Source organism: Ranitomeya variabilis, chromosome 8, assembly GCF_051348905.1.
Source record: "Ranitomeya variabilis isolate aRanVar5 chromosome 8, aRanVar5.hap1, whole genome shotgun sequence".
In the NCBI taxonomy this organism is placed as follows: Eukaryota; Metazoa; Chordata; class Amphibia; order Anura; family Dendrobatidae; genus Ranitomeya; species Ranitomeya variabilis.
The window spans coordinates 190,660,714-190,687,007 of NC_135239.1; the positions used below are offsets into that span (position 1 = coordinate 190,660,714).

At 42.2% G+C, this 26,294-nt stretch overlaps 1 protein-coding gene across 3 annotated transcripts in view; it reads right to left on the bottom strand.

Moving 5' to 3' along the window:
* Positions 1-26,294, bottom strand: part of CFAP20DC (CFAP20 domain containing) — a 398,952-nt gene that overhangs the window by 85,724 nt on the left and 286,934 nt on the right. For 2 of the 3 annotated variants that reach the window (XM_077278690.1, XM_077278691.1), the window contains one exon: positions 10,830-11,201. In XM_077278690.1, the coding sequence (XP_077134805.1) occupies positions 10,830-11,201 (372 nt within the window). Of the gene's footprint in view, positions 1-10,829; positions 11,202-26,294 lie in introns of those variants that run through there. The other variant, XM_077278693.1, reaches the window with a different exon arrangement.

Consider the following 26,294-nt stretch of genomic DNA (forward strand, 5'->3'; position numbering starts at 1 on the left):
GCTGTGCGTTGGCTGTGGGCGCCTGTGCGTGGCTGTGGGCGCCTGTGCGTGGCTGTGCTGGGTGCGGCGGCTGTGCGTGGCTGTGCTGGGTGCGGCGGCTGTGCGTGGCTATGGGTGGCTGTGGGCAGCTGTGCTGGGTGCAGCGGGCGGCTGTGCGTGGCTGTGGGCGGCTATGGTCGGCTGTGCTGGGCGCGGCGGCGGTGCTGGGTGCGGCCATTTTCTTGGTCCTGCTCCCGGAGTCGGCGCCTGCGCAGTCCGCGCTTTCCGGCGCCATTTTCTTGAAGACACTGCAATGTGTCTTCAAGAAAATGGCGCCGGAAAGCGCGGACTGCGCAGGCGCCGATTCCGGGAACAGGGGGACAGTCACGGCCCGGAAGCGCGTCGGTGGAACGGGTCGGGTAAGTATACTCACCCTCCGCCTCCTGGCTCGTCCCTGCTTGTCCGGTGGAGATCGCGGTGTGCGTTCAGCGCTTACGCATACCGCGATCTCCTGGGAGCGTCGCTCTGTGCGGTCCAGACTGCGCCGGCGCTTGCGCTTGCGCAGTCTATAGAGGCTTCGGACAGAGTGACGCTCCCAGCGTTATATTATAGATAAAGTGCAGGTATTTAGCCGGGGGGTATAAGTAACACTGTGTGAATAGATTTCAAGAGCCCTGTACACTGGCTCATGTCACGCCGAAAAAAAGCATAAGTCCCCACCCTGGATTCTTACCCACACAATGGCATCAGGACCGGACCGCACTGAGCGCCCCAACGCGCGTTTCGCGTCGGCTTCTTCGGGGGGCGGTGCTGCTAACTATCCGGCGCTGTATTTTATGGGGTCACTGATTACATTAATACCGCCCACCTATGGCGGCGCATCTCCACGTGCAGTCTGGCCGGGAACTGCATCACGAGCGGCATCAAAGATGGCGCCGCGGTTCAGCAGAGCGGTCAGATGACCTCACTGAACCGCAAGCGTCATCAAGCGGCGCCGCCCACAATGCCCCGGGACTAGGACGTCACTGGACATGCGCACGGTGGATCAGGTGTCTATTATATTGCAATGAGGAACAACGGATCGCATAGTGCCTATCATAGGACAGAAAGAAATACAAAAAACAGGGACGGGACCGCAAATATGAAAGTAAAAAATGGAAATACAACACATATAGAAAGAGGGATATGAAATAACAAAACCAGGACCACCACGTTATTACAACTCAATTACAAAAAAAATACCATGCCTACATGCAAATTTATATGTTTAAAGTGACCGTGATATAACATACAAGAATACAAACATAAATATATATAACCAATAATGTGACATATGTGAATAATCATTGGGTGAAAACAATTTTTTTCTTAAAATAAAAAACATATATATATATATATATATAGTGCTGAGAACGTCCAACTTCTTTTACGATCCCAGGATGTCTTATGAATTGTGACACACCAACGTGAGCAGAATATGGAATAGACACTCATCATTCCTCAGCATGATCTACAGACCATCCAGACCCTCAGCAATGGAATAACCACAACAAAAGCGCCACAACCTAACATGAGGTACTATATAAAATCAAAAAATACAAAAAATACAGATTAAAAATGGATAAAAAAGACAGACAGCAACACATGCAATTACAAAAAACAAATAAAAAATAAAGGAGAAAAACTTATCATAAGAAGGAGCTGAAGCTCAGGCTTTCATTCAAGCCAGCAGGGGCTAAAGTATTCAGTACCGCTATCCAGCGGCACTCCCTTTGAGCCAATTTTTGTTTTGCGTCACCTCCTCTTATGCCTACACGAATCCGCTCAATCCCCCATGCTTTTAAATCTTTGGGGTTGCACTTGTGATGTTTCCGAAAATGTTTCGGGATTGGTTTCAAACTTTCTACATCCTCAACATCACGTGCCGCTATTATATCTCGTACATGCTCGCGAATGCGAGTGCGTAGCTCCCGTGATGTTAAGCCGATGTAGATAAGTTTACAAGTACACACTGCGTAATATACAACATGCGTAGTATTGCATGTAATGTATTGATTTATACGGAATTGCCGTCTCCCATCTGATGAGGAAAAAGTAAAAGTTCTAATAAAATTCTTACAGGCTAAGCAACCACCACATGGGAAAAAAACATTCTTTTGTTTCCCTGCCTGGAACGGATCCGGTGTTTTGGCCACATAGTGGCTATGAACAAACATGTCTTTAAAGTTATTGCTCCTCCGAGCAGTCATTAAAGGTTGGTCAGACAAAAATCTACCCAGCAAGGGATCCGTAGCCAGGACTGGCCAGTGTTTTCTTAGGATATTTCGCATTTCATCCCACTTATGGTTAAAGGTAGATATGAATCTTGGTTGTTCATCCCAAGATTTTCCCTGTGCTTTCCAGGCAGGGAAACAAAAGAATGGTTTTTTCCCATGTGGTGGTTGCTTAGCCTGTAAGAATTTTATTAGAACTTTTACTTTTTCCTCATCAGATGGGAGACGGCAATTCCGTATAAATCAATACATTACATGCAATACTACGCATGTTGTATATTACGCAGTGTGTACTTGTAAACTTATCTACATCGGCTTAACATCACGGGAGCTACGCACTCGCATTCGCGAGCATGTACGAGATATAATAGCGGCACGTGATGTTGAGGATGTAGAAAGTTTGAAACCAATCCCGAAACATTTTCGGAAACATCACAAGTGCAACCCCAAAGATTTAAAAGCATGGGGGATTGAGAGGATTCGTGTAGGCATAAGAGGAGGTGACGCAAAACAAAAATTGGCTCAAAGGGAGTGCCGCTGGATAGCGGTACTGAATACTTTAGCCCCTGCTGGCTTGAATGAAAGCCTGAGCTTCAGCTCCTTCTTATGATAAGTTTTTCTCCTTTATTTTTTATTTGTTTTTTGTAATTGCATGTGTTGCTGTCTGTCTTTTTTATCCATTTTTAATCTGTATTTTTTGTATTTTTTGATTTTATATAGTACCTCATGTTAGGTTGTGGCGCTTTCGTTGTGGTTATTCCATTGCTGAGGGTCTGGATGGTCCGTAGATCATGCTGAGGAATGATGAGTGTCTATTCCATATTCTGCTCACGTTGGTGTGTCACAATTCATAAGACATCCTGGGATCGTAAAAGAAGTTGGACGTTCTCAGCACTATATATATATATATATATATATGTTTTTTATTTTAAGAAAAAAATTGTTTTCACCCAATGATTACTCACATATGTCACATTATTGGTTATATATATTTATGTTTGTATTCTTGTATGTTATATCACGGTCACTTTAAACATATAAATTTGCATGTAGGCATGGTATTTTTTTTGTAATTGAGTTGTAATAACGTGGTGGTCCTGGTTTTGTTATTTCATATCCCTCTTTCTATATGTGTTGTATTTCCATTTTTTACTTTCATATTTGCGGTCCCGTCCCTGTTTTTTGTATTTCTTTCTGTCCTATGATAGGCACTATGCGATCCGTTGTTCCTCATTGCAATATAATAGACACCTGATCCACCGTGCGCATGTCCAGTGACGTCCTAGTCCCGGGGCATTGTGGGCGGCGCCGCTTGATGACGCTTGCGGTTCAGTGAGGTCATCTGACCGCTCTGCTGAACCGCGGCGCCATCTTTGATGCCGCTCGTGATGCAGTTCCCGGCCAGACTGCACGTGGAGATGCGCCGCCATAGGTGGGCGGTATTAATGTAATCAGTGACCCTATAAAATACAGCGCCGGATAGTTAGCAGCACCGCCCCCCGAAGAAGCCGACGCGAAACGCGCGTTGGGGCGCTCAGTGCGGTCCGGTCCTGATGCCATTGTGTGGGTAAGAATCCAGGGTGGGGACTTATGCTTTTTTTCAGCGTGACATGAGCCAGTGTACAGGGCTCTTGAAATCTATTCACATAGTGTTACTTATACCCCCCGGCTAAATACCTGCACTTTATTATGTATAACGCAGATGATATATATGTTTTTTTGTATATGGCATCAGCCTGAGTGCTGCACTGTTTTTTATCTGTGCTACTTACCATTTCCAACCACGTTGATATGTACTTTAATGTATTATTACATGTTGTTGTTATTTATCAGTATGTCTTGTAATTTAATAAAATATTTTGTATTTTTCCTGGACATGAACTCCGTTTTTCTGGTTTTCTGTAAGGGCAGTAGAAGGTTTGCAGTGCCCTAGTCCAGTGGCCTGCGGCTACCGATGTGTTTTGCAAATCTTTTTGCCCAACTCCATCATAGGAGACTTGCACATCAATTTTCATCTTTGATGGAAAAAAATATTACTTCAAATGACGGGTATCATAATGGCACTTGATTGATTGTAAGTCAATGGGGTCCAATGGTTACTGTTGGTTTCCATTGTGTGATGGGACTGGATCTATTCTGTTTCTGTGATGGAACAGAAAACCAAAAATGACACAGCAGATGTGAGGTCTGTGTGTTCTCCTTATGTGTATGAGGTGGTTTCTCTAGGTACTCCAGTTTCTTCTCAAACCACAAAACACACTGATCAGATATCGGGCTTCATATGAAAATTGCCGTCTTGTATCTGATTTTGTCCCCAGCTGGAGCAGGGCGTATGTGATGATACTTGTACAGCTCTGCAGATATGTTGGTGCTATATAAGAGAGAAACATGATTTTCAGCAGACCATTTTCATCCTGTTTTTTAAAGAAACTATGAGCACAGTAAGGCAGATTTTACACCCTCTGACTGGTGGCGTTAAACTCCTGCCGATCACCGGCATGTTTAGGGCAGATGAATCAGTTTTGTTCTACATCTAACTTCTAGCGCAATTGTTTTTATTCACTGGTTTGACCTGGATAATGAACCTTTAAAGATAGATGTAAACCCTGCATGTGCAGAACGAAAAACTGATTTCTCTCTGCGCATGCGCTGATTCCCGGCTATAGCGACTTATGGAAAACATAGGAGGCATCATCCAAGTCAATCAACACAATGAGACTGGCTTCGGTTACAGGGTATTCTCCTTTCTAACCATTTTTTTCCATTATTACATCCACTGTAATAAAATAATAATGGTCAAAAGGAGAAATCTTCAACAGTTTTGTGTATGCACAGCCATGGAGAAGCAGAGTGACGCATGACTTCAGAATCAGATTACACTGTTTTATTTTTTTTGTTGTGTAGACATCGAGACACATTGAACTGCTTAGGAGTTGAATACACAAAATGGTAGGAGTTTTTTTTGCTTAGTTGCATTGAAGAAATAAAAATATTTTAAAAAAGTTGCAAAATAAAAAATACCCTATAGGGCCATTATCTAACTTTATTTAAAAAAATCAAGCATGACTATAATACATGTACTTATATGTATATTGTATAATTCTAAATCTGTTGTAACTATTAAAAACCCAACTTAATAACTTAATAATTCAGATTTATTTTCGATGGCTTTTTTTTTTTTTACTCGTGCGTGAACCATCCATAACCTTTTCAACTTCCTATTTTTCGCCTCCGTAGGGAGGATAAACAACGACTTTGTATAACTGACCGGAGCTCACAGTTGGAAGATATAAACCTTCCCGAATCAATTCCCTGTCGCAGTGGGCAAATATAAACCTTACTGAATCAATAAATTGGAAGTAGGGCTCTTATTATATCGCCTTCCAGCCATTGTTTTCTAAGACAGAACTTGTCTTTTAGACTTAAGAAATTGTGATCTTAAACACAATGCTGGAAAGTAAGAAAATAAACAACACAAACAACCGACACAATGTAGCATTGGAGATTTTATACTTCTATTATTAAATTTAGTTTTACATTTAAAGGGATCGTCCACATTTGGGGACAATTTTTGCTTTTTTTCCCATAAATGCATGTATTTTGGGCTATAAATCATTTCTACAATTGGGTTTAATTAAATATTTTGAACCGTTTGGCTTTTATAGGCTTTTTTTGATTCTTTGTATGTTAAACTTTGATGTGGTCTGTGGTTATAAATCATCAGAAAGGAGAATTGAAAATGACACATAAAAAAAATTATAAACTCCCGGTCCCTTTTGCAGCCAGCATGCAACACAGAGATCATAGAAACAGGGCAAAATTTCTAATGAAATCAAATTGCAAAAATAATTTTTGACTATACTTTAAAAAAAATAAATAAATAAATAAAATAATATATATATATATATATATACAGTACAGACCAAAAGTTTGGACACACCTCATTTAAAGATTTTTCTGTATTTTCATGACTATGAAAATTGTAAATTCACACTGAAGGCATCAAAACTATGAATTAACACATGTGGAATTATATACTTAACAAAAAAGTGTGAAACAACTGAAATTATGTCTTATATTCTAGGTTCTTCAAAGTAGCCACCTTTTGCTTTGATGACTGCTTTGCACACTCTTGGCATTCTCTTGATGAGCTTCAAGAGGTAGTCACCGGGAATGGTCTTCCAACAATCTTGAAGGAGTTCCCAGAGATGCTTAGCACTTGTTTGCCCTTTTGCCTTCACTCTGTGTTCCAGCCCACCCCAAACCATCAGGTCATCTGGCGTAGCACCCCATCACTCTCCTTCTTGGTCAAATAGCCCTTACATAGCCTGGAGGTGTGTTTGGGGTCATTGTCCTGTTGAAAAATAAATGATGGTCCAACTGAACGCAAACCGGATGGAATAGCATGCCGCTGCAAGATGTTGTGGTAGCCATGCTGGTTCAGTATGCCTTAAATTTTGAATAAATCCCCAACAGTGTCACCAGCAAAGCACCCCCACACCATCACACCTCCTCCTCCATGCTTCACGGTGGGAACCAGGCATGTAGAGTCCATCCGTTCACCTTTTCTGCGTCGCACAAAGACACGGTGGTTGGAATCAAAGATCTCAAATTTGGACTCATCAGACGAAAACACAGATTTCCACTGGTCTATTGTCCATTCCTTGTGTTCTTTAGCCCAAACAAGTCTCTTCTGCTTGTTGCCTGTCCTTAGCAGTGGTTTCCTAGCAGCTATTTTACCATGAAGGCCTGCTGCACAAAGTCTCCTCTTAACAGTTGTTGTAGAGATGTGTCTGCTGCTAGAACTCTGTGTGGCATTGACCTGGTCTCTAATCTGAGCTGCTGTTAACCTGCGATTTCTGAGGCTGGTGACTCGGATGAACTTATCCTCAGAAGCAGAGGTGACTCTTGGTCTTCCTTTCCTGGGGCGGTCCTCATGTGAGCCAGGTTCTTTGTAGCGCTTGACGGTTTTTGCAACTGCACTTGGGGACACTTTCAAAGTTTTCACAATTTTTTGGACTGACTGACCTTCATTTCTTAAAGTAATGATGGCCACTCATTTTTCTTTACTTAGCTGCTTTTTTCTTGCCATAATACAAATTCTACAGTCTATTCAGAAGGACTATCAGCTGGGTATCCACCAGACTTCTGCTCAACACAACTGATGGTCCCAACCCCATTTATAAGGCAAGAAATCCCACTTATTAAACCTGACAGGGCACACCTGTGAAATGAAAACCATTCCCGGTGACTACCTCTTGAAGCTCATCAAGAGAATGCCAAGAGTGTGCAAAGCAGTCATCAAAGCAAAAGGTGGCTACTTTGAAGAACCTAGAAAATAAGACATATTTTCAGTTGTTTCAAATTTTTTTGTTAAGTATATAATTCTACATGTGTTAATTCATAGTTTTGATGCCTTCAGTGTGAATTTACAATTTTCATAGTCAATGAAAATACGGAAAAATCTTTAAATGAGAAGGTGTGTCCAAACTTTTGGTCTGTACTGTATATTAGTTTTAAATGACAATTCCACTTGAGATACGTCTTGGAGCTGGAAATACCACACATCCCTAATGTAATTGCTCAGGGAGCGTAGAATGTCATATTCTCGGCAGCACATATTCTGTTTACACTGAACAATGCGCTGCTGGTGATTTTTAGGTTTGCTTTGCGTTTTGCCCATTTGTTTTATTATCGCCAGCTTGTTTAGAATTCTAAGAACTCCTCCTAGGGACCCTCGTTCGCCAATTATCAGCCCATCTAAAGCCTTTGCTCATGCTATAGTAGCCATCCCACATCTGATGCTTGTCGGCTGTTACAAAATTACCAACCCAACAAGATCAATGCATTAAAGACCACTGAGCTAGAAAGACGGAAACATAGGTCAACCTTCTGTCATGTCGTCATTTGGCAAGATCAATTCCTTTATCTAATTTTACAATAATCGGGTAATCCCATTAACCCTTTTGCATCTACTTTAACATCTCCACTCTCATCTTGAGAAATGGAGCTGAAGAAGTAATAGAGTGCGCAGAACATAGGGTGAGGAGGACAAAGGACCATCGGTGGTGCTCACCTGGAGGGGTTGTGGGAGACACAACTACTGAATGAGTGCAGAATATGAGTTGCTGCTGCCCCGTTCCTGGCGGAGGACAATAGGCTACGCCGCTGGCATGAAATACTCTTGACGTGATAAAATGAAAGGTTTTTAGTAGCATTACGTGTTTCGACTGCAGAGCGGCGTTTTTATCAAGTGAAAAAGATGCAAATTCAGCATCAAAACGCGTAGTGCTAATACAATCATCAATTCTTCCACATGAAGAGAATTTCATTCCAGCAGCGCTGCCTATTTTAAACGTGTTTCACCCTCCTTGGTCAATTACATTCTCATCTTGTGGTACGTGTATCTGGAGGGGGTAGGTGCCATGTACTTTTACATGCGATGTTCATAGACTTTTAGATACTTTGATGTCATTACATTTTATAGGGGGATTCTTGGCTTAAAATGAATTAAGATGTGTGGTTACTAGAGGGACTCTTTACATTTTCTAAAAAGGGTTGTCCTATGTCATCAACTTTAGTCCATAGTCCCTGGTTTGGCACTTGAATATCAAAGAAGGGGGATTTATATAGTGCTAATATCCCCAATACCTTTTAGGGGCACACATACCGTCGGTTGACAACTTATATTCTAGAAAAATGCAACACGCTCTCTCCGGCAGACCTTCTATCCCAGTAGGGAAACTAGTGGCCACCTAAGTTTCCAGACATGATATCTGATGGTTAGTAAATAGTGTTGAGCATTCCGATACTGCAAGTATCGGGTATCGGCCGATACTTGCTGTATCGGAATTCCGATACCGAGATCCGATATTTTTGTGATATCGGGTATCGGTATCGAAACAACATTAATGTAAAAATGTGTAAAAGAGAGAATTAAAATAAAAAATATTGCTATACTCACCTCTCCGACGCAGCCTGCACCTTACCGAAGGAAGCGGCAGCGTTCTTTGTTTAAAATTCGCGCTTTTCTTTCCTTTACGTGAGTCCCGGCTTGTGATTGGTTGCGTGCCGCCCATGTGACCGGGACGCAACCAATCACAGCAAGCCGTGACGTAATTTCAGGTCCTTCAGGATTTTAAAATTACGTTCCGGCGTTGTGATTGGTTGCGTCGCAGTCACATGGGAGACGCAACCAATCACAGCAAGCCGTGACGTAATTTCAGGTCCTTAAGGATTTTAAAATTACGTCCCGGCTTTGTGATTGGTTGCGTCGCAGTCACATGGGAGACGCAACCAATCACAAGCCGTGACGTCACGGGAGGCTGGACACGCGCGCATTTTAAAATGGGCGCGTGTCCAGCCTCCCGTGACGTCCCGGCTTGTGATTGGTTGCGCCGCGATCAACCAATCACAAGCCGGGAGGCTGGACACGCGCCCATTTTAAAATTTTAAAATGCGCGCGTGTCCAGCCTCCCGGCTTGTGATTGGTTGACCGCGGCGCAACCAATCACAAGCCGGGACGTCACGGGAGGCTGGACACGCGCCCATTTTAAAAAGCGCGCGTGTCCAGCCTCCCGTGATGTCACGGCTTGTGATTGGTTAATGGCGGCCATGTTGCCGGGACGCGGACCAATCACAGCAAGCCGTGACGTAATTTCGTCACGGCTTGCTGTGATTGGTCCGCGTCCCGGCAACATGGGCGCCGTGACCAATCATAAGCCGGGACGTCACTGGAGGCTGGACACGCGCGCTTTTTAAAATAGGCGCGTGTCCAGCCTCCCGTGACGTCCCGGCTTGTGATTGGTTAATGGCGGCCATGTTGCCGGGACGCGGACCAATCACAGCAAGCCGTGACGTAATTTCGTCACGGCTTGCTGTGATTGGTCCGCGTCCCGGCAACATGGCCGCCCTGACCAATCACAAGCCGGGACTTCACGTAACCAAGTAAAAGCGCGAATTTTAAACAAACAACGCTGCCGGTTCCCTCGCTGAGGTCCAGGCTGCGTCGGACAGGTGAGTATAGCGATATTTTTTATTTTAATTCTTTCTTTTACACATTTATATGGATCCCAGGGCCTGAAGGAGAGTTTCCTCTCCTTCAGACCCTGGGAACCATCAGGAATACCGTCCGATACTTGAGTCCCATTGACTTGTATTGGCATCGGGTATCGGTATCGGATTGGATCCGATACTTTGCCGGTATCGGCCGATACTTTCCGATACCGATACTTTCAAGTATCGGACGGTATCGCTCAACACTATTAGTAAAGTTAGTTCATTGGAGATCAGAAGATAATGATGTAGCTTCCTTCTAGGGAGTTCATTTGTGACAATCGGAAATAACTGAAGTGGGTTCTTATAAAAATTTGTGAAGCTTGGTCACTCTGTTGGCTTTTGATTGTAACCACGCTTCCCCTTGCACTAATGGACTGCAGGACTATTGAGTGATAATTTAGAACATTCTTATAGGAATTATTTTTGATGCCACCTTAAAAATAAAGAACAAAATGTCCTCCCATCTTAACAATAATAGGAGGCAATCGAGCATAAAGCAATATGTTTTCATTCACTTACTGAAGCTTCATCTGTCATTTTTCTCTCCTCTTTGGGAATTTCCTTCAGGGATTTCTTACACATTGAAGTCCTTAGTGTTTTATCTGATACAAATTGTTGAATTTTCGAAATGACTGAATTTCCCTTAGAGAATTCATTCCTGCTTCCGCTTGGGGACAAGCTGCGAGTTGGCATCAGGCTTTTCTGAGTGCAGAAGCCTCCTGTCTTCGCTTCTTTCTCATTGTTTGAAGTGGAAGCCTTGATGTTTGACTGTGTGTTTGAGGAACTCTCGGAGATTCTGCTAGTGATGTCCACGAGATGTGATGACTCGGACAACTGGGTTGTGTCATGGTCTGGTTTGGGACTGGAAGTCCATTGAAAAGAAAGACTGTCCTATTAAAAGAAAATGAGAAAAATATGGTTACAATATAGTTCATATTGCTAAGGAAAATTGGGTTTTCTTGGATATTAAAGCCAAAGACCACACTAATTAACACAAAATCAATATGCACAATGTTGTGCACATTCAAGTGAATGGGATACCCATCCTTCAGATATATAGATTATGTTCATGGTCATATTAAACTAGTAATGTCATGGAACACAGGTCATATTATCAATACAAAAAATGAAAAATCTCATTGTCTAGTGTTCTCCCGTATTGTCTTCATCAAATAAAAACTCACTTATGGTCCTAATGAGGTTCCATTGGTTGGGCTACTTTGTTTTATCGTAACTTGGGAAAATCAGGGGATTACCTGGCATTTTGGGGGCAGGCCAGTTCAGCTTTGTCTGATATCATAACAACTGTATGGCTGCCTTAACATGTTCATAATCAGTTTTTCAGCCACCATACACTGCTGTCCAGGCTCCATCAGACTCCAAGCGAATGCAAATATTTTTCCCTTGATGTAGTTCTTGACTCAGAAAATACCATTTTGCATATGGAGTCCGATGGACTAAACCACAAAACTCTTTATGCCAATGTATAGAAGTGGAGGCATATGTGTCCGGGAGCTCTGTGCATGGTAGCCTGGCAGCTCTTAATAGAGCTTTTACAAACAGGTTTTGCACTAACCACTCCATCTAGCAGATCCTAGAGAGTGCCTTGGCCTTCACTCTTTCACCCTTAAACAGGGCTCTGGAATTGCATAGGGGACCCGAGGTTAAGTTCATGGAGTAGCTGATGGCCCTGGTGCAGGTTGGCAGAGGATAGTCATAAATGTAGTCAATTCCAGGTGGTCAAGGACAAGAACAGAATCATCAGGTAGAAGAATCGTCAAAGTCATGTGCTGAGGTCAGAAACATGAATCAATCTGGCCAAGCAGGAGCAAAGAAAAGAAGGGTGAACCAGAGTAAGGTGAACTTATAACTGGCCCTGTAGGCAGGGAGAGATAAGTGCCTATATAGAGTGAAGCACCACCCAAGGCTCACAGATGGGAGTGATTAGAAATCCAAGTTCAGGAGTTAAACCCCAAACTCCTTGTCTGGATGGCGCCACTAGTCCTAGAATATCAACCCAAACTGAAGCACTCATGCCAGTAACGATGGCATGGCGCTGACACAGAAGTAGAGAGAGTAATCACAACCATGGATGTAACAATATGGAGGTACAGTGGTGCAGTGGAGTAGGGAGCTCATACATTTCCATAAAAGGCCTCTACTGAAAATAGAGCTTTAATGCGGCCTACTGCATGAGCCCTAACTTCTGCTTAAATTGTTATAGAATGAAAAATTATGGTCTCTCAACAGCTAAAAATTTGCAGGTTCGAGACCACAATCTCAATAAATGTTTTTGTACAGTAGCAATGCCTCTTAGTATGCAGTGAGACTATAGTATTTAGGCAACCAACAGAGTGACATTGATGAACCTCCACACTTTTTGGGCGACTATGATCATGAGACTTTGCTATTTTGCAGGAATATAGTTATAATCAGGAATTTGCCAAGAGTGTCCAACATTTTTGGAAACAATCCCAGAAAATGCTGTTCCAGTCTAAGAAAGGCAGGGTTTATGTCAATTCCTTCTGGATCTTTTGGGGTTTTCCTGGGAGTGCGAAGTAAAAATATCTCTGTTTGCCAAACAATATCTTTCTACTATTTAAGGGGTCTCATAGGAAAAGCTTAAAATTGGGCTTAGTACTGGTGCAACCAAGCATCTGGGATGGAATGACTTGGTGCTTTCTAGCCTCAGATCCTTTTCATGATCCTTGAGTTAGTTGCCACCACTCTTTGGAGAGGACATAGGCTTTGTTACCTCCACCCACCAAAGTAGGGGATGCAGTCAGCCATTTCCAGGCTCGTCCCCACAGGGACCCCATTGAAGCCATATTGGTTGGTTGCCCCTGATTATGATGAATGCGCTGGACTAGTGACAACGCGTCTATCACAAATTCCTATATTACTACATATGTCACTTTTATTTATTGTATATTCCATTTTTTACTTAATTTCCTACATATATGTGTCTGTATGTGTTTGTAATCTTCGTGCCCCCTATACTACTAGTTCTTCCAGTAATAATGAAATGAAAACGTTGTTATGGACATTAATGTTCATCCTGAAGAATGGCGGCCACCATATCGTCAAGGGACATGATCTGTGACACCCTCCCTTGCAGCGAGCCCTTCAATCACATTATTCATCTTGCTTAAGACGGCAGCAGGGGCAGCTCGGTGCCGCTCGGTGTGCGGAGACTAATGATGTTTTTATAGGCTCCTGTTCAGCATGAAAATCAAATTCTATCAATTATACTTTGTCACCTCTCAACCCACTGCCCGCATCACGGGCTATGTAGGCCAAATGGAGATTTTCAGGCACTATTAGGTACGTAATAAGTCTCTCAAACATTACCAATTATGAATATCAAGTGATTTAGGTTCTGGTTTGTGCACCTGTCCGTGGATTGTTAAAGAAATGGCTGAAGAAAATCTCTGCTACATATGATAAAAAAAAAACCCTTTGGGGCTTATTAGGAAAAATGACAATGCTGAGTGCCAGAGCGTCCTGGCCTAAGGGCATGAATCTGGTGCTGAAGGCCATCATGGCAGACTAGTTATTCACCTCAAAGAGCAGTAGGGTAGAACGTACAGCTGCTGCATACCTCTTGGGATAGAGACCTGCCAGATACTTGCGGCATAACTGGAATTTTACTGTAAAAATTCAAAAATAAGGGATATCTTAATATATTGAGCTAGGATCAGGAAACAAAGAAACTTAGGAGGCCATTTACTGTAGACTATTTGATTTGACCATCACCTTATGAATGAGCAAAATTCTGATTTGTCCGATGAAGCTAATTTTAGAGAGAACTAGCTTGGATGTGCTGGTCTTTTTCTCTATTTGTATCAAACCCTTTTAGGACATGTGCACCCCACTCCCATCAGCACAGGTGATTTTAAGTAGTTAGCTGGTCCATTCCTGCCCCATAAATTGTAGGCCTTTTTGCCCAGGAGAGGTGGCATATCAGGACAGGGACTCGACTTTCGAAGGATGCCTTGACGTGGCAGTTGGGCTCACATATATTTGCCAATCTTTACCTTCTATTTTTACTGTATTTTTCATAACAATTTTTGCAGATGAATATTTCATATATACATTATATAGCGCTTTTTTCCTTTTTTCCCAATTTCTATGGCAGTGATGCAGTTTCAATGTTCAAGAGTAATCATTCATGGTAAATCATGGCGCAACCTTTACCGTTCTTCTGTTTATATGCTTTTTTTACTTGGCACCTGTTCACACTAGCTTGGATGTGCTGTTTTTTTCTCTATTTGTATCAAACCCTTTTTGGACATGTGCACTCCTACTCCCATCAGTCACAGGTGATTTTAAGTAGTTAGCTGGTCTATTCCTGCCCCATAAATTGTAGAGAGGTGACATATCATGATAGGGACCCAACTTTCAAAAGACGCCTTGGCATGGCAGATGGGCTCACATACACTGGCCAATCTATGCGCTAAGTACCTTCTTTTTTGCTGTATTTTTTGTAGCAATTGTGCAGATGAATACTTCATATATACATTATATAGCGCTTGTTTTTTTCCTTTTTCACATTTTCTATGGCATTGATGCAGTTTATATGTTCAAGAGTAATCATTCTTGATAAATCATGATGCAACCTTTACCGTTTTTCAAGTTGAATAGAGAAGCGGCTGTGCCTGTCAATTTTCAGAGGTCCCATAGGAATGAAAAGCAGGAGCCAGGCATGTGTGGTTATTTCTCCATTCATCACAGCGCCCGTCGGGGGCATCATTCCCAAGATGCTGTATATTTATGGCATGTCAATTTACTGTATACAGGGCAATCGGCGCAATAAGTGCTTCCCCTGCTGGAAAAGGTCCTATCCACACACGTGCTGTATCTGTGTGTATGTTTGAGAGTAATATTTTAACAATACTTAAATAATATTTTAATAAAAAAGATAACTTAAAATAGATTTATCTCCTGCTGCTCCAGTGCCACCAATCTGGGGCTTTCTACCAGTATATGTTTACTTCCCAACAGGGGTCAGGTGCTGTGAACCCACTAAATCACTGCAGCCAGTCATTAGTTTTGTCAGCCTCTGGCATGTGACACATGTAGGAACGTAAAGAGAGACTATCTCAGTGACACTGTACTGGCCGGAACAATAAAGTAGTGCCTGATTGTCAAAGGATTTCCATAGCCAAAAAGTAGGGTAAAGCATTTGTATGAGGATCTGCAATTTTTTTTTTAGAAAAACCATCACTCTTATGTGTAGTATTGGAGCTTATTCCTATTTACTTTGGCAGCTTCAATATTCAGGAGCACCCCGCTCCCCTGCCTCAGAGGTTCCTTCTTGACCGGGGGCTCTTGTGCTCCTGAAGATGGACAGTTTGCGTCACTGGTCCCAACAATGCATTCTCCGATGTTGCTATATGAGGCAGTTTTGCCTCTGCAGCATCAGAGGAGCAACGGGTCACTAAATCTGTCCAAATCTAGTATTTTTGCCAGCTTCCGAGCACCACTTGCAATGTGCTCATTGCCTAGGAAACCAGCTACTTTTCATAAAACACAATGGCGGCTGTTACCGGAGGCAACAAGTACTAAGCTATAAAATTAAAAATCTTTCCATTTTTTTTCGAACAGAGAGGATCTTTAATAAGCGGTAAATTGAAAAGTCACTTTTTTAAGAACGAAACCTTGTGATTTGACCTATTTAACAAAAGAAGACAAGCCCTTTAATGGATGATAGTGGAGTTGTTATACAAAACATGTAATCCCTTTATATTTTATCTATGGTCAAAAAAATTTTTTACATGCAAGATATAAATGCTTAATCTGCTCTGATTATTGAATTTTTGCTGCCTTTTTTCGCTGCATTTTTTTCATTTTTGCTGCCTTTTTTCGCTGCATTTTTTCATTTTTGTTGCCTTTTTTAGTGCAGATTTGAAGGAGCAATTCTGATATTCTGTACTTAGAAACTAAATTTTCAGGATCCCATTTTGAAAAATATGATCCCCAAAAATGCACCGTTCGACAGCGCCTTTAAACGCACAGTGGGCATGAGATTTCATGAACTCACATCGATTTTATCAGGTTTTTTTTTTTTTGCAAAGGAAAAAAAAGAGGCAGAGTTTTCCCTACGTGAAACTGTGGTCTAATATTTTGGATCGAAAACAAAAAAAAAAGTTATATAGTCTAAAAAGTTCAGAGCAAGTACATCATGTGAAGCTGATCACTAAGCGCAAGAGCAAAACAAACCGCCAACGTCTCCAATGGAACCCCAAAAAGCCAATCTGTTTGTGCAATCTCTGCTCAGATGTGACTTCTCTGCAGCCCAGCAAAGCTGAACCCTTTAGCTTGTGCCAGCATCGTTTTCGGAAATAATAGAGTGGTTTTGACAGAACAAAGCATTGAACAGCAGATAGCCCTTGGCTGAAATGTCATGGATTTAAGCATAAGGTCTGCAGCCAACTTAATCACTCCATTTGCCGTCGGTAAACTCGGCCGCCTCCTGCAAGCAGATGGGACCTTGGTGCCTTCGAGGGAGACTTGGTAAACATCATACAAGAAACATGCATAATATTGTCATTACATATTAATGGATGCATCGGGGTGAACTTTACATACGTGTCAGATTGAGGTTGATGCATGTTTATTATACCTGGGAGGATAAACATCAGCCAGCGTCCATGAATCAACATTTGCATCTTTAAAATCACAGCTGGTATTTTATCTCCTCGCCCAGGTTTTCACCCCTGGCGTAATATTTTTTATTATTTATTAATTTATTTTTTTTACATAAAACATTCATTCTTTTTAGAAAAAAAGACTGTTATTTGTAATACAAAAAAATCAGTAATATAGGAAAGCAGTGATTTAAAGGGAGATGTGGGAGGTTCGATGCATCATAGCAAGTTATGGTATGTGAGGAATAGATGGTACTCCCAGCAATATATTATAACAAATTACTATACGTCAGGCTTTAAAGTGAACAAACTTCTTTAATTTTATTCTAAAATAGTCCAAAAATTCAGTGCATATTAATTTCTTATTAACATCTATATAGGGGATCAAAGATCCACTAGCTTATTTATAGGGTCAATAGATGCTGTTATGCCTTCCTGCAGCCACCACTAGAGGGAGCACATACATATATTGCATACATTGTAAATAGTATGCAGTAAGCTCTTTAGCTCCACCTAGTGTTGGCTGCAGACAGCCAGAATGTTACATTTTCAGGGCTGTATCAGACAAACGACGAAAAACTTGCCTATTACTCACCAGTAAAAAAAAAGACAATTTTTGGACGGGTTCTGTTTTTCACTGTCCCCATTTTTCACAGACATATAGCCATGGGGGAAGCACATTTAAAAATTTGGCCAAAGTAGTGCATGTTGTATTTTTTTTATGCGGAGAATTGTCAATGTGAGTTGGCCCATTGACTGTCATAGTTTCATAATTCCAATGAAAACAAGTTATCCGCAGGATGGGTGATAAGTTGTTGATCGGTGGGGGGCAGATCATTGAAAACGCACTCTAATCTGCAGAATCGGGCGTGTTCTATACCCGTTAGACGGGAGTACAGCATGCATACTGAACTACAGCTCCATTTAATCCCTATGGGGATCCGAGAGCTGCGCTCGGCATATGCCAAAGGCCCCATAGAGAGTGAATGTGGCAAAAGTTGGGTGTCAGACCTGCCACTCCATTTTATAACAGGGATATTAAATATGCAAATTGTCTCTTCAGAGAGGAAGAGGACTTGAACTTGATCTGATTTGGCTAGATGAGAGGCTAAGACTGGGATCTGAGGGGTAAGCTTTCTACTTATGGAGAGTAACATGCCAGGTATGGCACTCCAGTATGAGGAGACTTAAACGCCTTGCATGTTCCTCTGGGAAATTTAATATACAAATTTTCTCTTTAGGGAGGAAGAGGACTTGAACTCTAGTGCCACTTATTGGAAGGTAGCAATCCTACAAGTCATTATTGACCCTTTAACGAACCTTGCAATATGACTTAGGATAAAAGCCAAATTAGAATCTCAATTTGCAGACAAATTGGTTCAGGATATTGCCCCTCGTCAGTGCAAATAGGAGGTCTGATTTGGCAATTGAGAGCTAAGACTGGGATCTAAAGGGTAAGGTTTCTCCTTGTGGAGAGTGACTTGCCACAATGACTTGTAGGATTGCTACTTCCAATAGGTGGAACTACAACCATGGCGGTGAGTTCCATAGTCTTACTGTACTAACACTAAGAATCGACGGCTGTGATTATGATTAAACCTTCTTTACTCTAGACAAAGAGGATGCCCCCTTGTCATTGCTGTAGGTCTGGGTATAAAAACATCACTAGAAACATCTCTGTATATATTTGTACATTGTAATAAGATGGCCCTTAGTCACCTAATGTCTGTTGATTCGCTTGCATAATTTAATATCATCTGTAAATATTGAAATTCTACTCTGCTTACCCTCTACAAGATCATTAATAAATAAAATACAAGAGGGCCCAATGCTGACCCCTGTGGTACCAAACTTTTAATTTTGACCCAATAATGATCAGTGTTTTTAGTCTAAGTGCTGTGAGCTACTGAATGAACTTTTACAGAATGGTATATTGTCTCAATAAATAGTCTAAGCGTCTGTACACATAGTGGATTATGGGTTCATAGACTTTTTATTGCGCCTGTATACCACTCTGTGCATGCACTCTTCTGCCTGCTGCACACCACTCCGCAGAATGAGTTTTGAGTGGGGATCTCCGGACAATGATCTACTGCATATTAGGAAGGGACCAGTTATTAAATAAAACATAGATTCAGAGGACATCTTTAATTCCCTGGCAGTGCCTCCATAGGGAAAGATACTGGGCTATCCTGATGAAATTGCCATCTGTGCACAGGTGGATCCTCCAGAGCGAGTATACCGTCTGTAGCTCGTTTTTTCTGTAACTACTGGATGAGTATCCTGGTCAAGCACCCAGCCCTTACCTAACAATACTTTATTTATTGGGTATTTTGGGGGTAAATTGACTATTTGAAAATAGGCTTTCAAAACCAAACTCTATGATTGGTAGAGGGAACAGTTCTTTTGCCTCTTGACCAAATACCGAGTTCTGAGAAAAGTTGAACATTCTGAGAATCTTTTATTGTATGCAACTCAAAACAGTGACATCATCAAAACTGATAAAAGGCCACACTTGGGTGGAGATTTTTGCTAAATTAGATCTGATAATTATAAATTTAGGCTGTGCACATCTGTGTTTGGCATCTCTATCCACAGTTTTGACACTTTTGGCAGTAAGAATAGCTCAGCATGTCGCACTAATGATGCCATCAAGAGGACGGACGCCTCGAAAGATCCCATTTTAAGGTGACGGCAATCCGTTGGGTGCTGTTTGGAATTGTTCACCACTCTCTCTGATTCATCTGTCTTCCATCCACGCAGCATGAGCCTGCCTTAATATTCATTTGCATTAACTGGAGTGGATACCTGAGCTGCTGAATGTAAATGCAATGTTTTAATGATGATGTGCCTTGTGACCCCATCAATTCTCTCTACATAATTTAATAGTGTCTGAGAAAATGTAATGTGTCATTAATGGAAAGGTGGACATTGTTAATTGACGAGGAAATATTCCTATGTGCAGACGCCAGACAGAAAACTGGCAGGACTGCCTACAGACGTATTTCTGCAATTTGCTTGAGGAAAACAGGGTAAGCTGAGCGATACGTGCGTAGCCCATGTAATCATTAAAGGAACTGCCCCACAAGTACAACTCATTACCTTGATCGCTGCCAATCGGCGGGATGCCGGCTTATAATCAGTATGACATCGGCAATCATGTCCCTTCGTCAGAGCAGACTGGAAAAGGAAAAACTGCTCTGCTGACATGAAGCAGCTGAATCGCCGGCAGGAGCGGTCAGTGACTGCTCTGAGCCAGAGCAAGATAGAACAGGCAGGTAGTTAGCAACTACCTGTTTGTTAGTTTTTGTCCCATGGATAAAAAAATAACAGTCCTGGATAACCCTTTTAAAGGGGTTTTCCACTAAAAGGACAAGCTCTTCTTGTAAATATTTGGCCCCGATAAAATAAAAAACCTATACTCACCTCCCATGCCGGTGCTGTTCCTGCGGTGTCGGCACGCAATTTCCCCGGGACTCTAGTGTGGTGTTGTGACACATGACCCTCCATGTCCAATCAGCACTGGCTTCACTGTCTCCGCCAACGTACGGATTGACCATGAAGAGGAAGTCCAGGCTGCAGGTGATCTTTGGCTTCCTCTTCATAATCAATCCGTATGTTGGAGGGGAAAGTGATGCCAGCTCTGATTAGTTATGTGTCACAACACCACACGAGAGCCCAGGGAAGAGCGAGTGCCAACACCGTGGGAATGGCACCAACACATGAGATGAGTATAGGTTTTTTTATTTTAACTGGGCCAAACATTTAGTTCAAGAAGGGGTTGTCCTAGTAGTGGACAACCCCTTTAAGGTTCAAGGTAGACATATGAACTTTGAGTTCAACCTATACCCTAACATGTTAATTCAGAGGTAGGCAAAAACCTATAAGGCAGATGCTAATTGCCACATATTGGGGAATAAATTCCTTCCCAGCTCCACATGTGGCAATCAGACTAGTTCCCCAGATCAACATCCCATCACAGGAATCAAGAAAGGAATCCAGACCTTCCTTGAACTTTGGTAGTGGATCAACCATGACAACATCATGTGGCAGAGAGTTCAATAGTCTCACTGCTCTTACAGTAAAGAATCCAGAATCTCACTGCTCTTAACGTAAAGAATCTGTGATGATTGAACTTTATTCCTCTAAATGTGGAGGGTGCCTCTTTGCCACCATTGCAAGTCTAGGTGGAAAAAAAGATCATTACATTGTGTGAATCTTAGCCACTAGGCCTCACACATCGGCATAATGTGTGTTGCACTACAGTGTCATGATGTTGCGGGGTCTAGGAAATGACAGTTGCCCAGTAGTGATGAGTGAGGTGTTTTCCAAGCACGCTCATACCCTAATTGACTATTTTTGAGGTGCTCGAAAAAAATGCTCAAGTCGCCGCGGTGGCATGTCTCGCAGCTTTTCGACAGCCGCAGCACATGCAGGGATTGCCTAAAAAACAGGTACTAGTGCCCAAGAGATAGCAGCCACAGAAATGAAGCCCGACTGCAACTTAGGATCGGAACTCTTTTTGCTCATCACAACAAATTTTTTTTTTACATCTACACAGCAGCAATTGTTACTAACATGCTATTAAAGTTGCAGAAGCTCGACGACTGCGCCGTATTAATAATCTGAATATTAAAATGTTATTTTTATTTTATGAACAGAACACGACTATATTTGGATTATTAAACTTGCAAACTGATTCTCGCTTTTCTACAAAAAAAAAAAAAATGCCCAGAAAGTCTTTGGAGTGCAGCTACATTTTCTTTGTTAGATATTCAAGCTGAAACTTGTTCCAGAAACATCAATAGCGTCTGCCAGATGAACTGTATCTTGCATATGTATATTGTGGGGAGCTGATTTCCCCAGAGCTCCTCTGGAAATGTTTTACTAAAGAGACCATACATATGGTTATATGGACATTCAGGCTGGATACGCACGCTGACCCTATTACCCGTGCTGAGAGCTCATTCCGAACAGATTATTCTAATGGAGTAAGGAAACACCATTTTGAATGCGAAAATCATTACAGGATTCATTGAACGAAGAGAGAAACAAATATTTCTTCATTTTCTGCCTTCATTGATCAGTTACTAGTTATAATTCTTCAGTGTTTTAACACATTCATGCGCAAAACTGTGATCTGCTTTACTGTAGTTCCTTATGAAATTATTGTACACAAAAGGTTGCCATACAGATATTTACTTCCTTACCTTTCCTCTTGGCTCGACATGTGCTGAGATGAATGATGTCAGTGGGAGTCAGGTGACCACAAGTATGCAATTTGCATAATTCCGGCCACATTCCAACTAGACGTGTCCAGCCTTGCTCAATTCACACGTCTAGTCGGCATGTGACTGTATGCATGCAAATCGCATACTTGCGGTCCACTTGCCAGCACTGGAGGATCCTGACAGCACGCTCACTCATAGAATGACTGCACAATAACTAAACTTTTATTTTTTTAAATAATTGTGTCCAACATGGAAAGCTATAAAACTTTGCAAACTACTTTATTAGAGGGTGTGTCTTCATTCCTGCAAAAAACAGCATTCAAGTGGCTTACAAACCTTTTCCTTAGTCTATTTGACTGCCTGCCACTGCATGGGTATCAGAATGTACTAATTTGGAGTACAGATGATGGCAGTGATGGGTTGCCACCTATGTCCTCCTCTGAGTGTTTGGCTTATCAAAACAATCTCCTGCAGCAGCTTATCCACAGAGTCAGTGAGGCACAGGTACAGACCCTTTCACTGCCATCATCTGTACTCCATATGAGTACGTTCAGATATCAATGCAGCTGCAGACAAGCAAATAGACTGGGAAAAGCGAGGGTTTGGAAGACACTTACATTAAATGTTATTTTTTCCCTACCTGCAATTTTTTTGTAACCAAAATAAAGCCAAATCCAAAAATAAAGTGGTTTGCAAAGTTTCAAAACTTTCCATGCAGCACAAAATATATATATATATATATATATATATATATATATATATATATATATATATATATATATACACAGTGGGGCAAAAAAGTATTTAGTCATTCAGCAATAGTGCAAGTTCCACCACTTAATAAGATGAGAGGCGTCTGTAATTTACATCATAGGTAGACCTCAACTATGGGAGACAAACTGAGAAAAAAAAATCCAGAAAATCACATTGTCTGTTTTTTTATCATTTTATTTGCATATTATGGTGGAAAATAAGTATTTGGTCCGAAACAATCAAGATTTCTGGCTCTCACAGACCTGTAACTTCTTCTTTAAGAGGCTCCTCTGTCCTCCACTCATTACCTGTAGTAATGGCACCTGTTTAAACTTGTTATCAGTATAAAAAGACACCTGTGCACACCCTCAAACAGTCTGACTCCAAACTCCACTATGGTGAAGACCAAAGAGCTGTCAAAGGACACCAGAACCAAATTGTAGCCCTGCACCAGGCTGGGAAGACTGAATCTGCAATAGCCAACCAGCTTGGAGTGAAGAAATCAACAGTGGGAGCAATAATTAGAAAATGGAAGACATTCAAGACCACTGATAATCTCCCTCGATCTGGGGCTCCACACAAAATCCCACCCCGTGGGGTCAGAATGATCACAAGAACGGTGAGCAAAAATCCCAGAACCATGCGGGGGGACCTAGTGAATGAACTGCAGAGAGCTGGGACCAATGTAACAAGGCCTACCATAAGTAGCACACTACGCCACCATGGACTCAGATCTTGCAGTGCCAGACATGTCCCACTGCTTAAGCCAGTACATGTCCGGGCCCGTCTGAAGTTTGCTAGAGAGCATTTGGATGATCCAGAGGAGTTTTGGGAGAATGTCCTATGGTCTGATGAAACCAAACTGGAACTGTTTGGTAGAAACACAACTTGTCGTGTTTGCAGGAAAAAGAATCCATCAAACACCATACCTACTGTAAAGCATGGTGGTGGAAACATCATGCTTTGGGGCTGTTTCTCTGCAAAGGGGCCAGGACGACTGATCTGGGTACATGAAAGAATGAATGGGGCCATGTATCGTGAGATTTTGAGTGCAAACCTCCTTCCATCAGCAAGGGCAATGAAGATGAAACGTGGCTGGGTCTTTCAACATGACAATGATCCAAAGCACACCGCCAGGGCAACGAAGGAGTGGCTTCGTAAGAAGCATTTCAAGGTCCTGGAGTGGCCTAGCCAGTCTCCAGATCTCAACCCTATAGAAAACCTTTGGAGGGAGTTGAAAGTCTGTGTTGCCAAGCGAAAAGCCAAAAACATCACTGCTCTAGAGGAGATCTGCATGGAGGAATGGGCCAACATACCAACAACAGTGTGTGGCAACCTTGTGAAGACTTACAGAAAACGTTTGACCTCTGTCATTGCCAACAAAGGATATATTACAAAGTATTGAGATGAAATTTTGTTTCTGACCAAATACTTATTTTCCACCATAATATGCAAATAAAATGATAAAAAAACAGACAATGTGATTTTCTGGATTTTTTTTTCTCAGTTTGTCTCCCATAGTTGAGGTCTAACTATGATGTAAATTACAGACGCCTCTCATCTTTTTAAGTGGAGGAACTTGCACTATTGCTGAATGACTAAATACTTTTTTGCCCCACTGTATATATATATATATATATATATATATATATATATATATATATATATATATATATATATATATATATATATATATATATATATATATATATATTGTAGGGATTCACTCGCTCAGGTGCATAGGAGGAAACAGGAGGCACATTCTCTTTAATGTCCATGTAGGTTTATTCACTCCATAAACCATTTAGGAAACATAAACAAACGATATTCAGTCTTATACCAGACAGATGAATCCTCCAAAGTCCATAGGGGAGCTCCGCTCTCTTTCAGACCTGTAGGCACACAGGCTGTGCTATGTCCAGCACGCGGGCTCTGTCTGAAGCCACAGACACAGAAAGGCTTCTTCCTCTCAATACACAGACTCCTGTCTGTAGTGTCCCACCTGGACACACGGAAATCTGTCCACACTGACAGGTTCCCATACACTCACTCCTGTGCCAAACACATCTCCATTAAGTAGCCTGAAACCACACCCAGAACCCATCACATGATTAGACATGTGGTTCTGACATCACCACAGGTCCTGACACAAACATAGACAGGCATGGTTATGCCCCTTACCCAGGGGTGAGGTATATGGGTAGCCAGACCCTCCCATCTCTCATAGCTACCCGTAACCCGGACCCAAATATACTACACAATTCCTTATTACTTTATGAGCATTACAGAAAACACTCCGGGTCACATCACAGCGACAAGCCTTCTCTGTGATACATACCTCCCGTCGATTAGACACCCTTTAGCCATGCTACATACCTCCCCCCTCTGCCTAAAGCCGTGGGGCTTGGCACTTATCCTTAACCGACTAGAGACCCCTCTCAGTCGTCCCTGACGGTCAAACCGTCTGTCTAAGTCAGGGCCTGTTATTGAACTCATGTCACCTCGTCTGCTACAGGATCTCCTGCTAAGGTCACTTAACCCTGAGCTAACTGAGGCACCACTGCTTCTACCTGTTTCATCAGGCCACCTTCTCCCATGGTCTTTATTGCCTGAAGAGCAGTTCTCCCCTGTATCTCTATATCCTCTGTTAGCTTGGGGACTTCGAATCTTTAGAGAACCTCTTCGTCTCTCTACACCGCAAGTTGAAGGTGGTGGCAATCTGTTTGCCAATTCCCGCAGCTCTATATTGACCTGCTCCCTCTCACGTCTTAGCTGCTCAACTTCTATTAGGTAACTCATGCGATACCCCAGGAGCATCCGGATATTTTCAAGACTCTCCATGGATCCGACAACAAGGAACGGAACCATCTTATCTTCACCCACGACCTGGGCCTCGTCATCACCCAGAACTCTCAGTCTCTTCACACCGGAGCTATTCACAATCTCCTGCATCACTCGGCCAAGCCTCCCGATGACTTTTCCCACCAAATTTCTGGGTACCAGAATGATGTCTTCCACCAAGCCAAGCCGATTTTGAGCTTCTCTCGCTAGCTCCAGACGTCGAGCGGCTTCCTCATTCTTCAACGTAATCATTTGTTTTGTGCGGAGGCATTGTAGATGCATCTCTCTCAGGACAGCCACCCGCTTCACTGTGACTTCTCTAGATGAAAGTATGACCAGTTGATGAGTCTCAGGCGCCCAGTGCACACTACATGCCTCTACTGCCTTTCTAAATGCCTCATGCACACCTTCACCGGTACAGGCTTCTTGCACCTCTTCGGGTACATCAATCATGGTCTTGAAGAGCGGGTCTCACTCTCTTCATAGACAGACGGCTCCCTTTTTGCCTC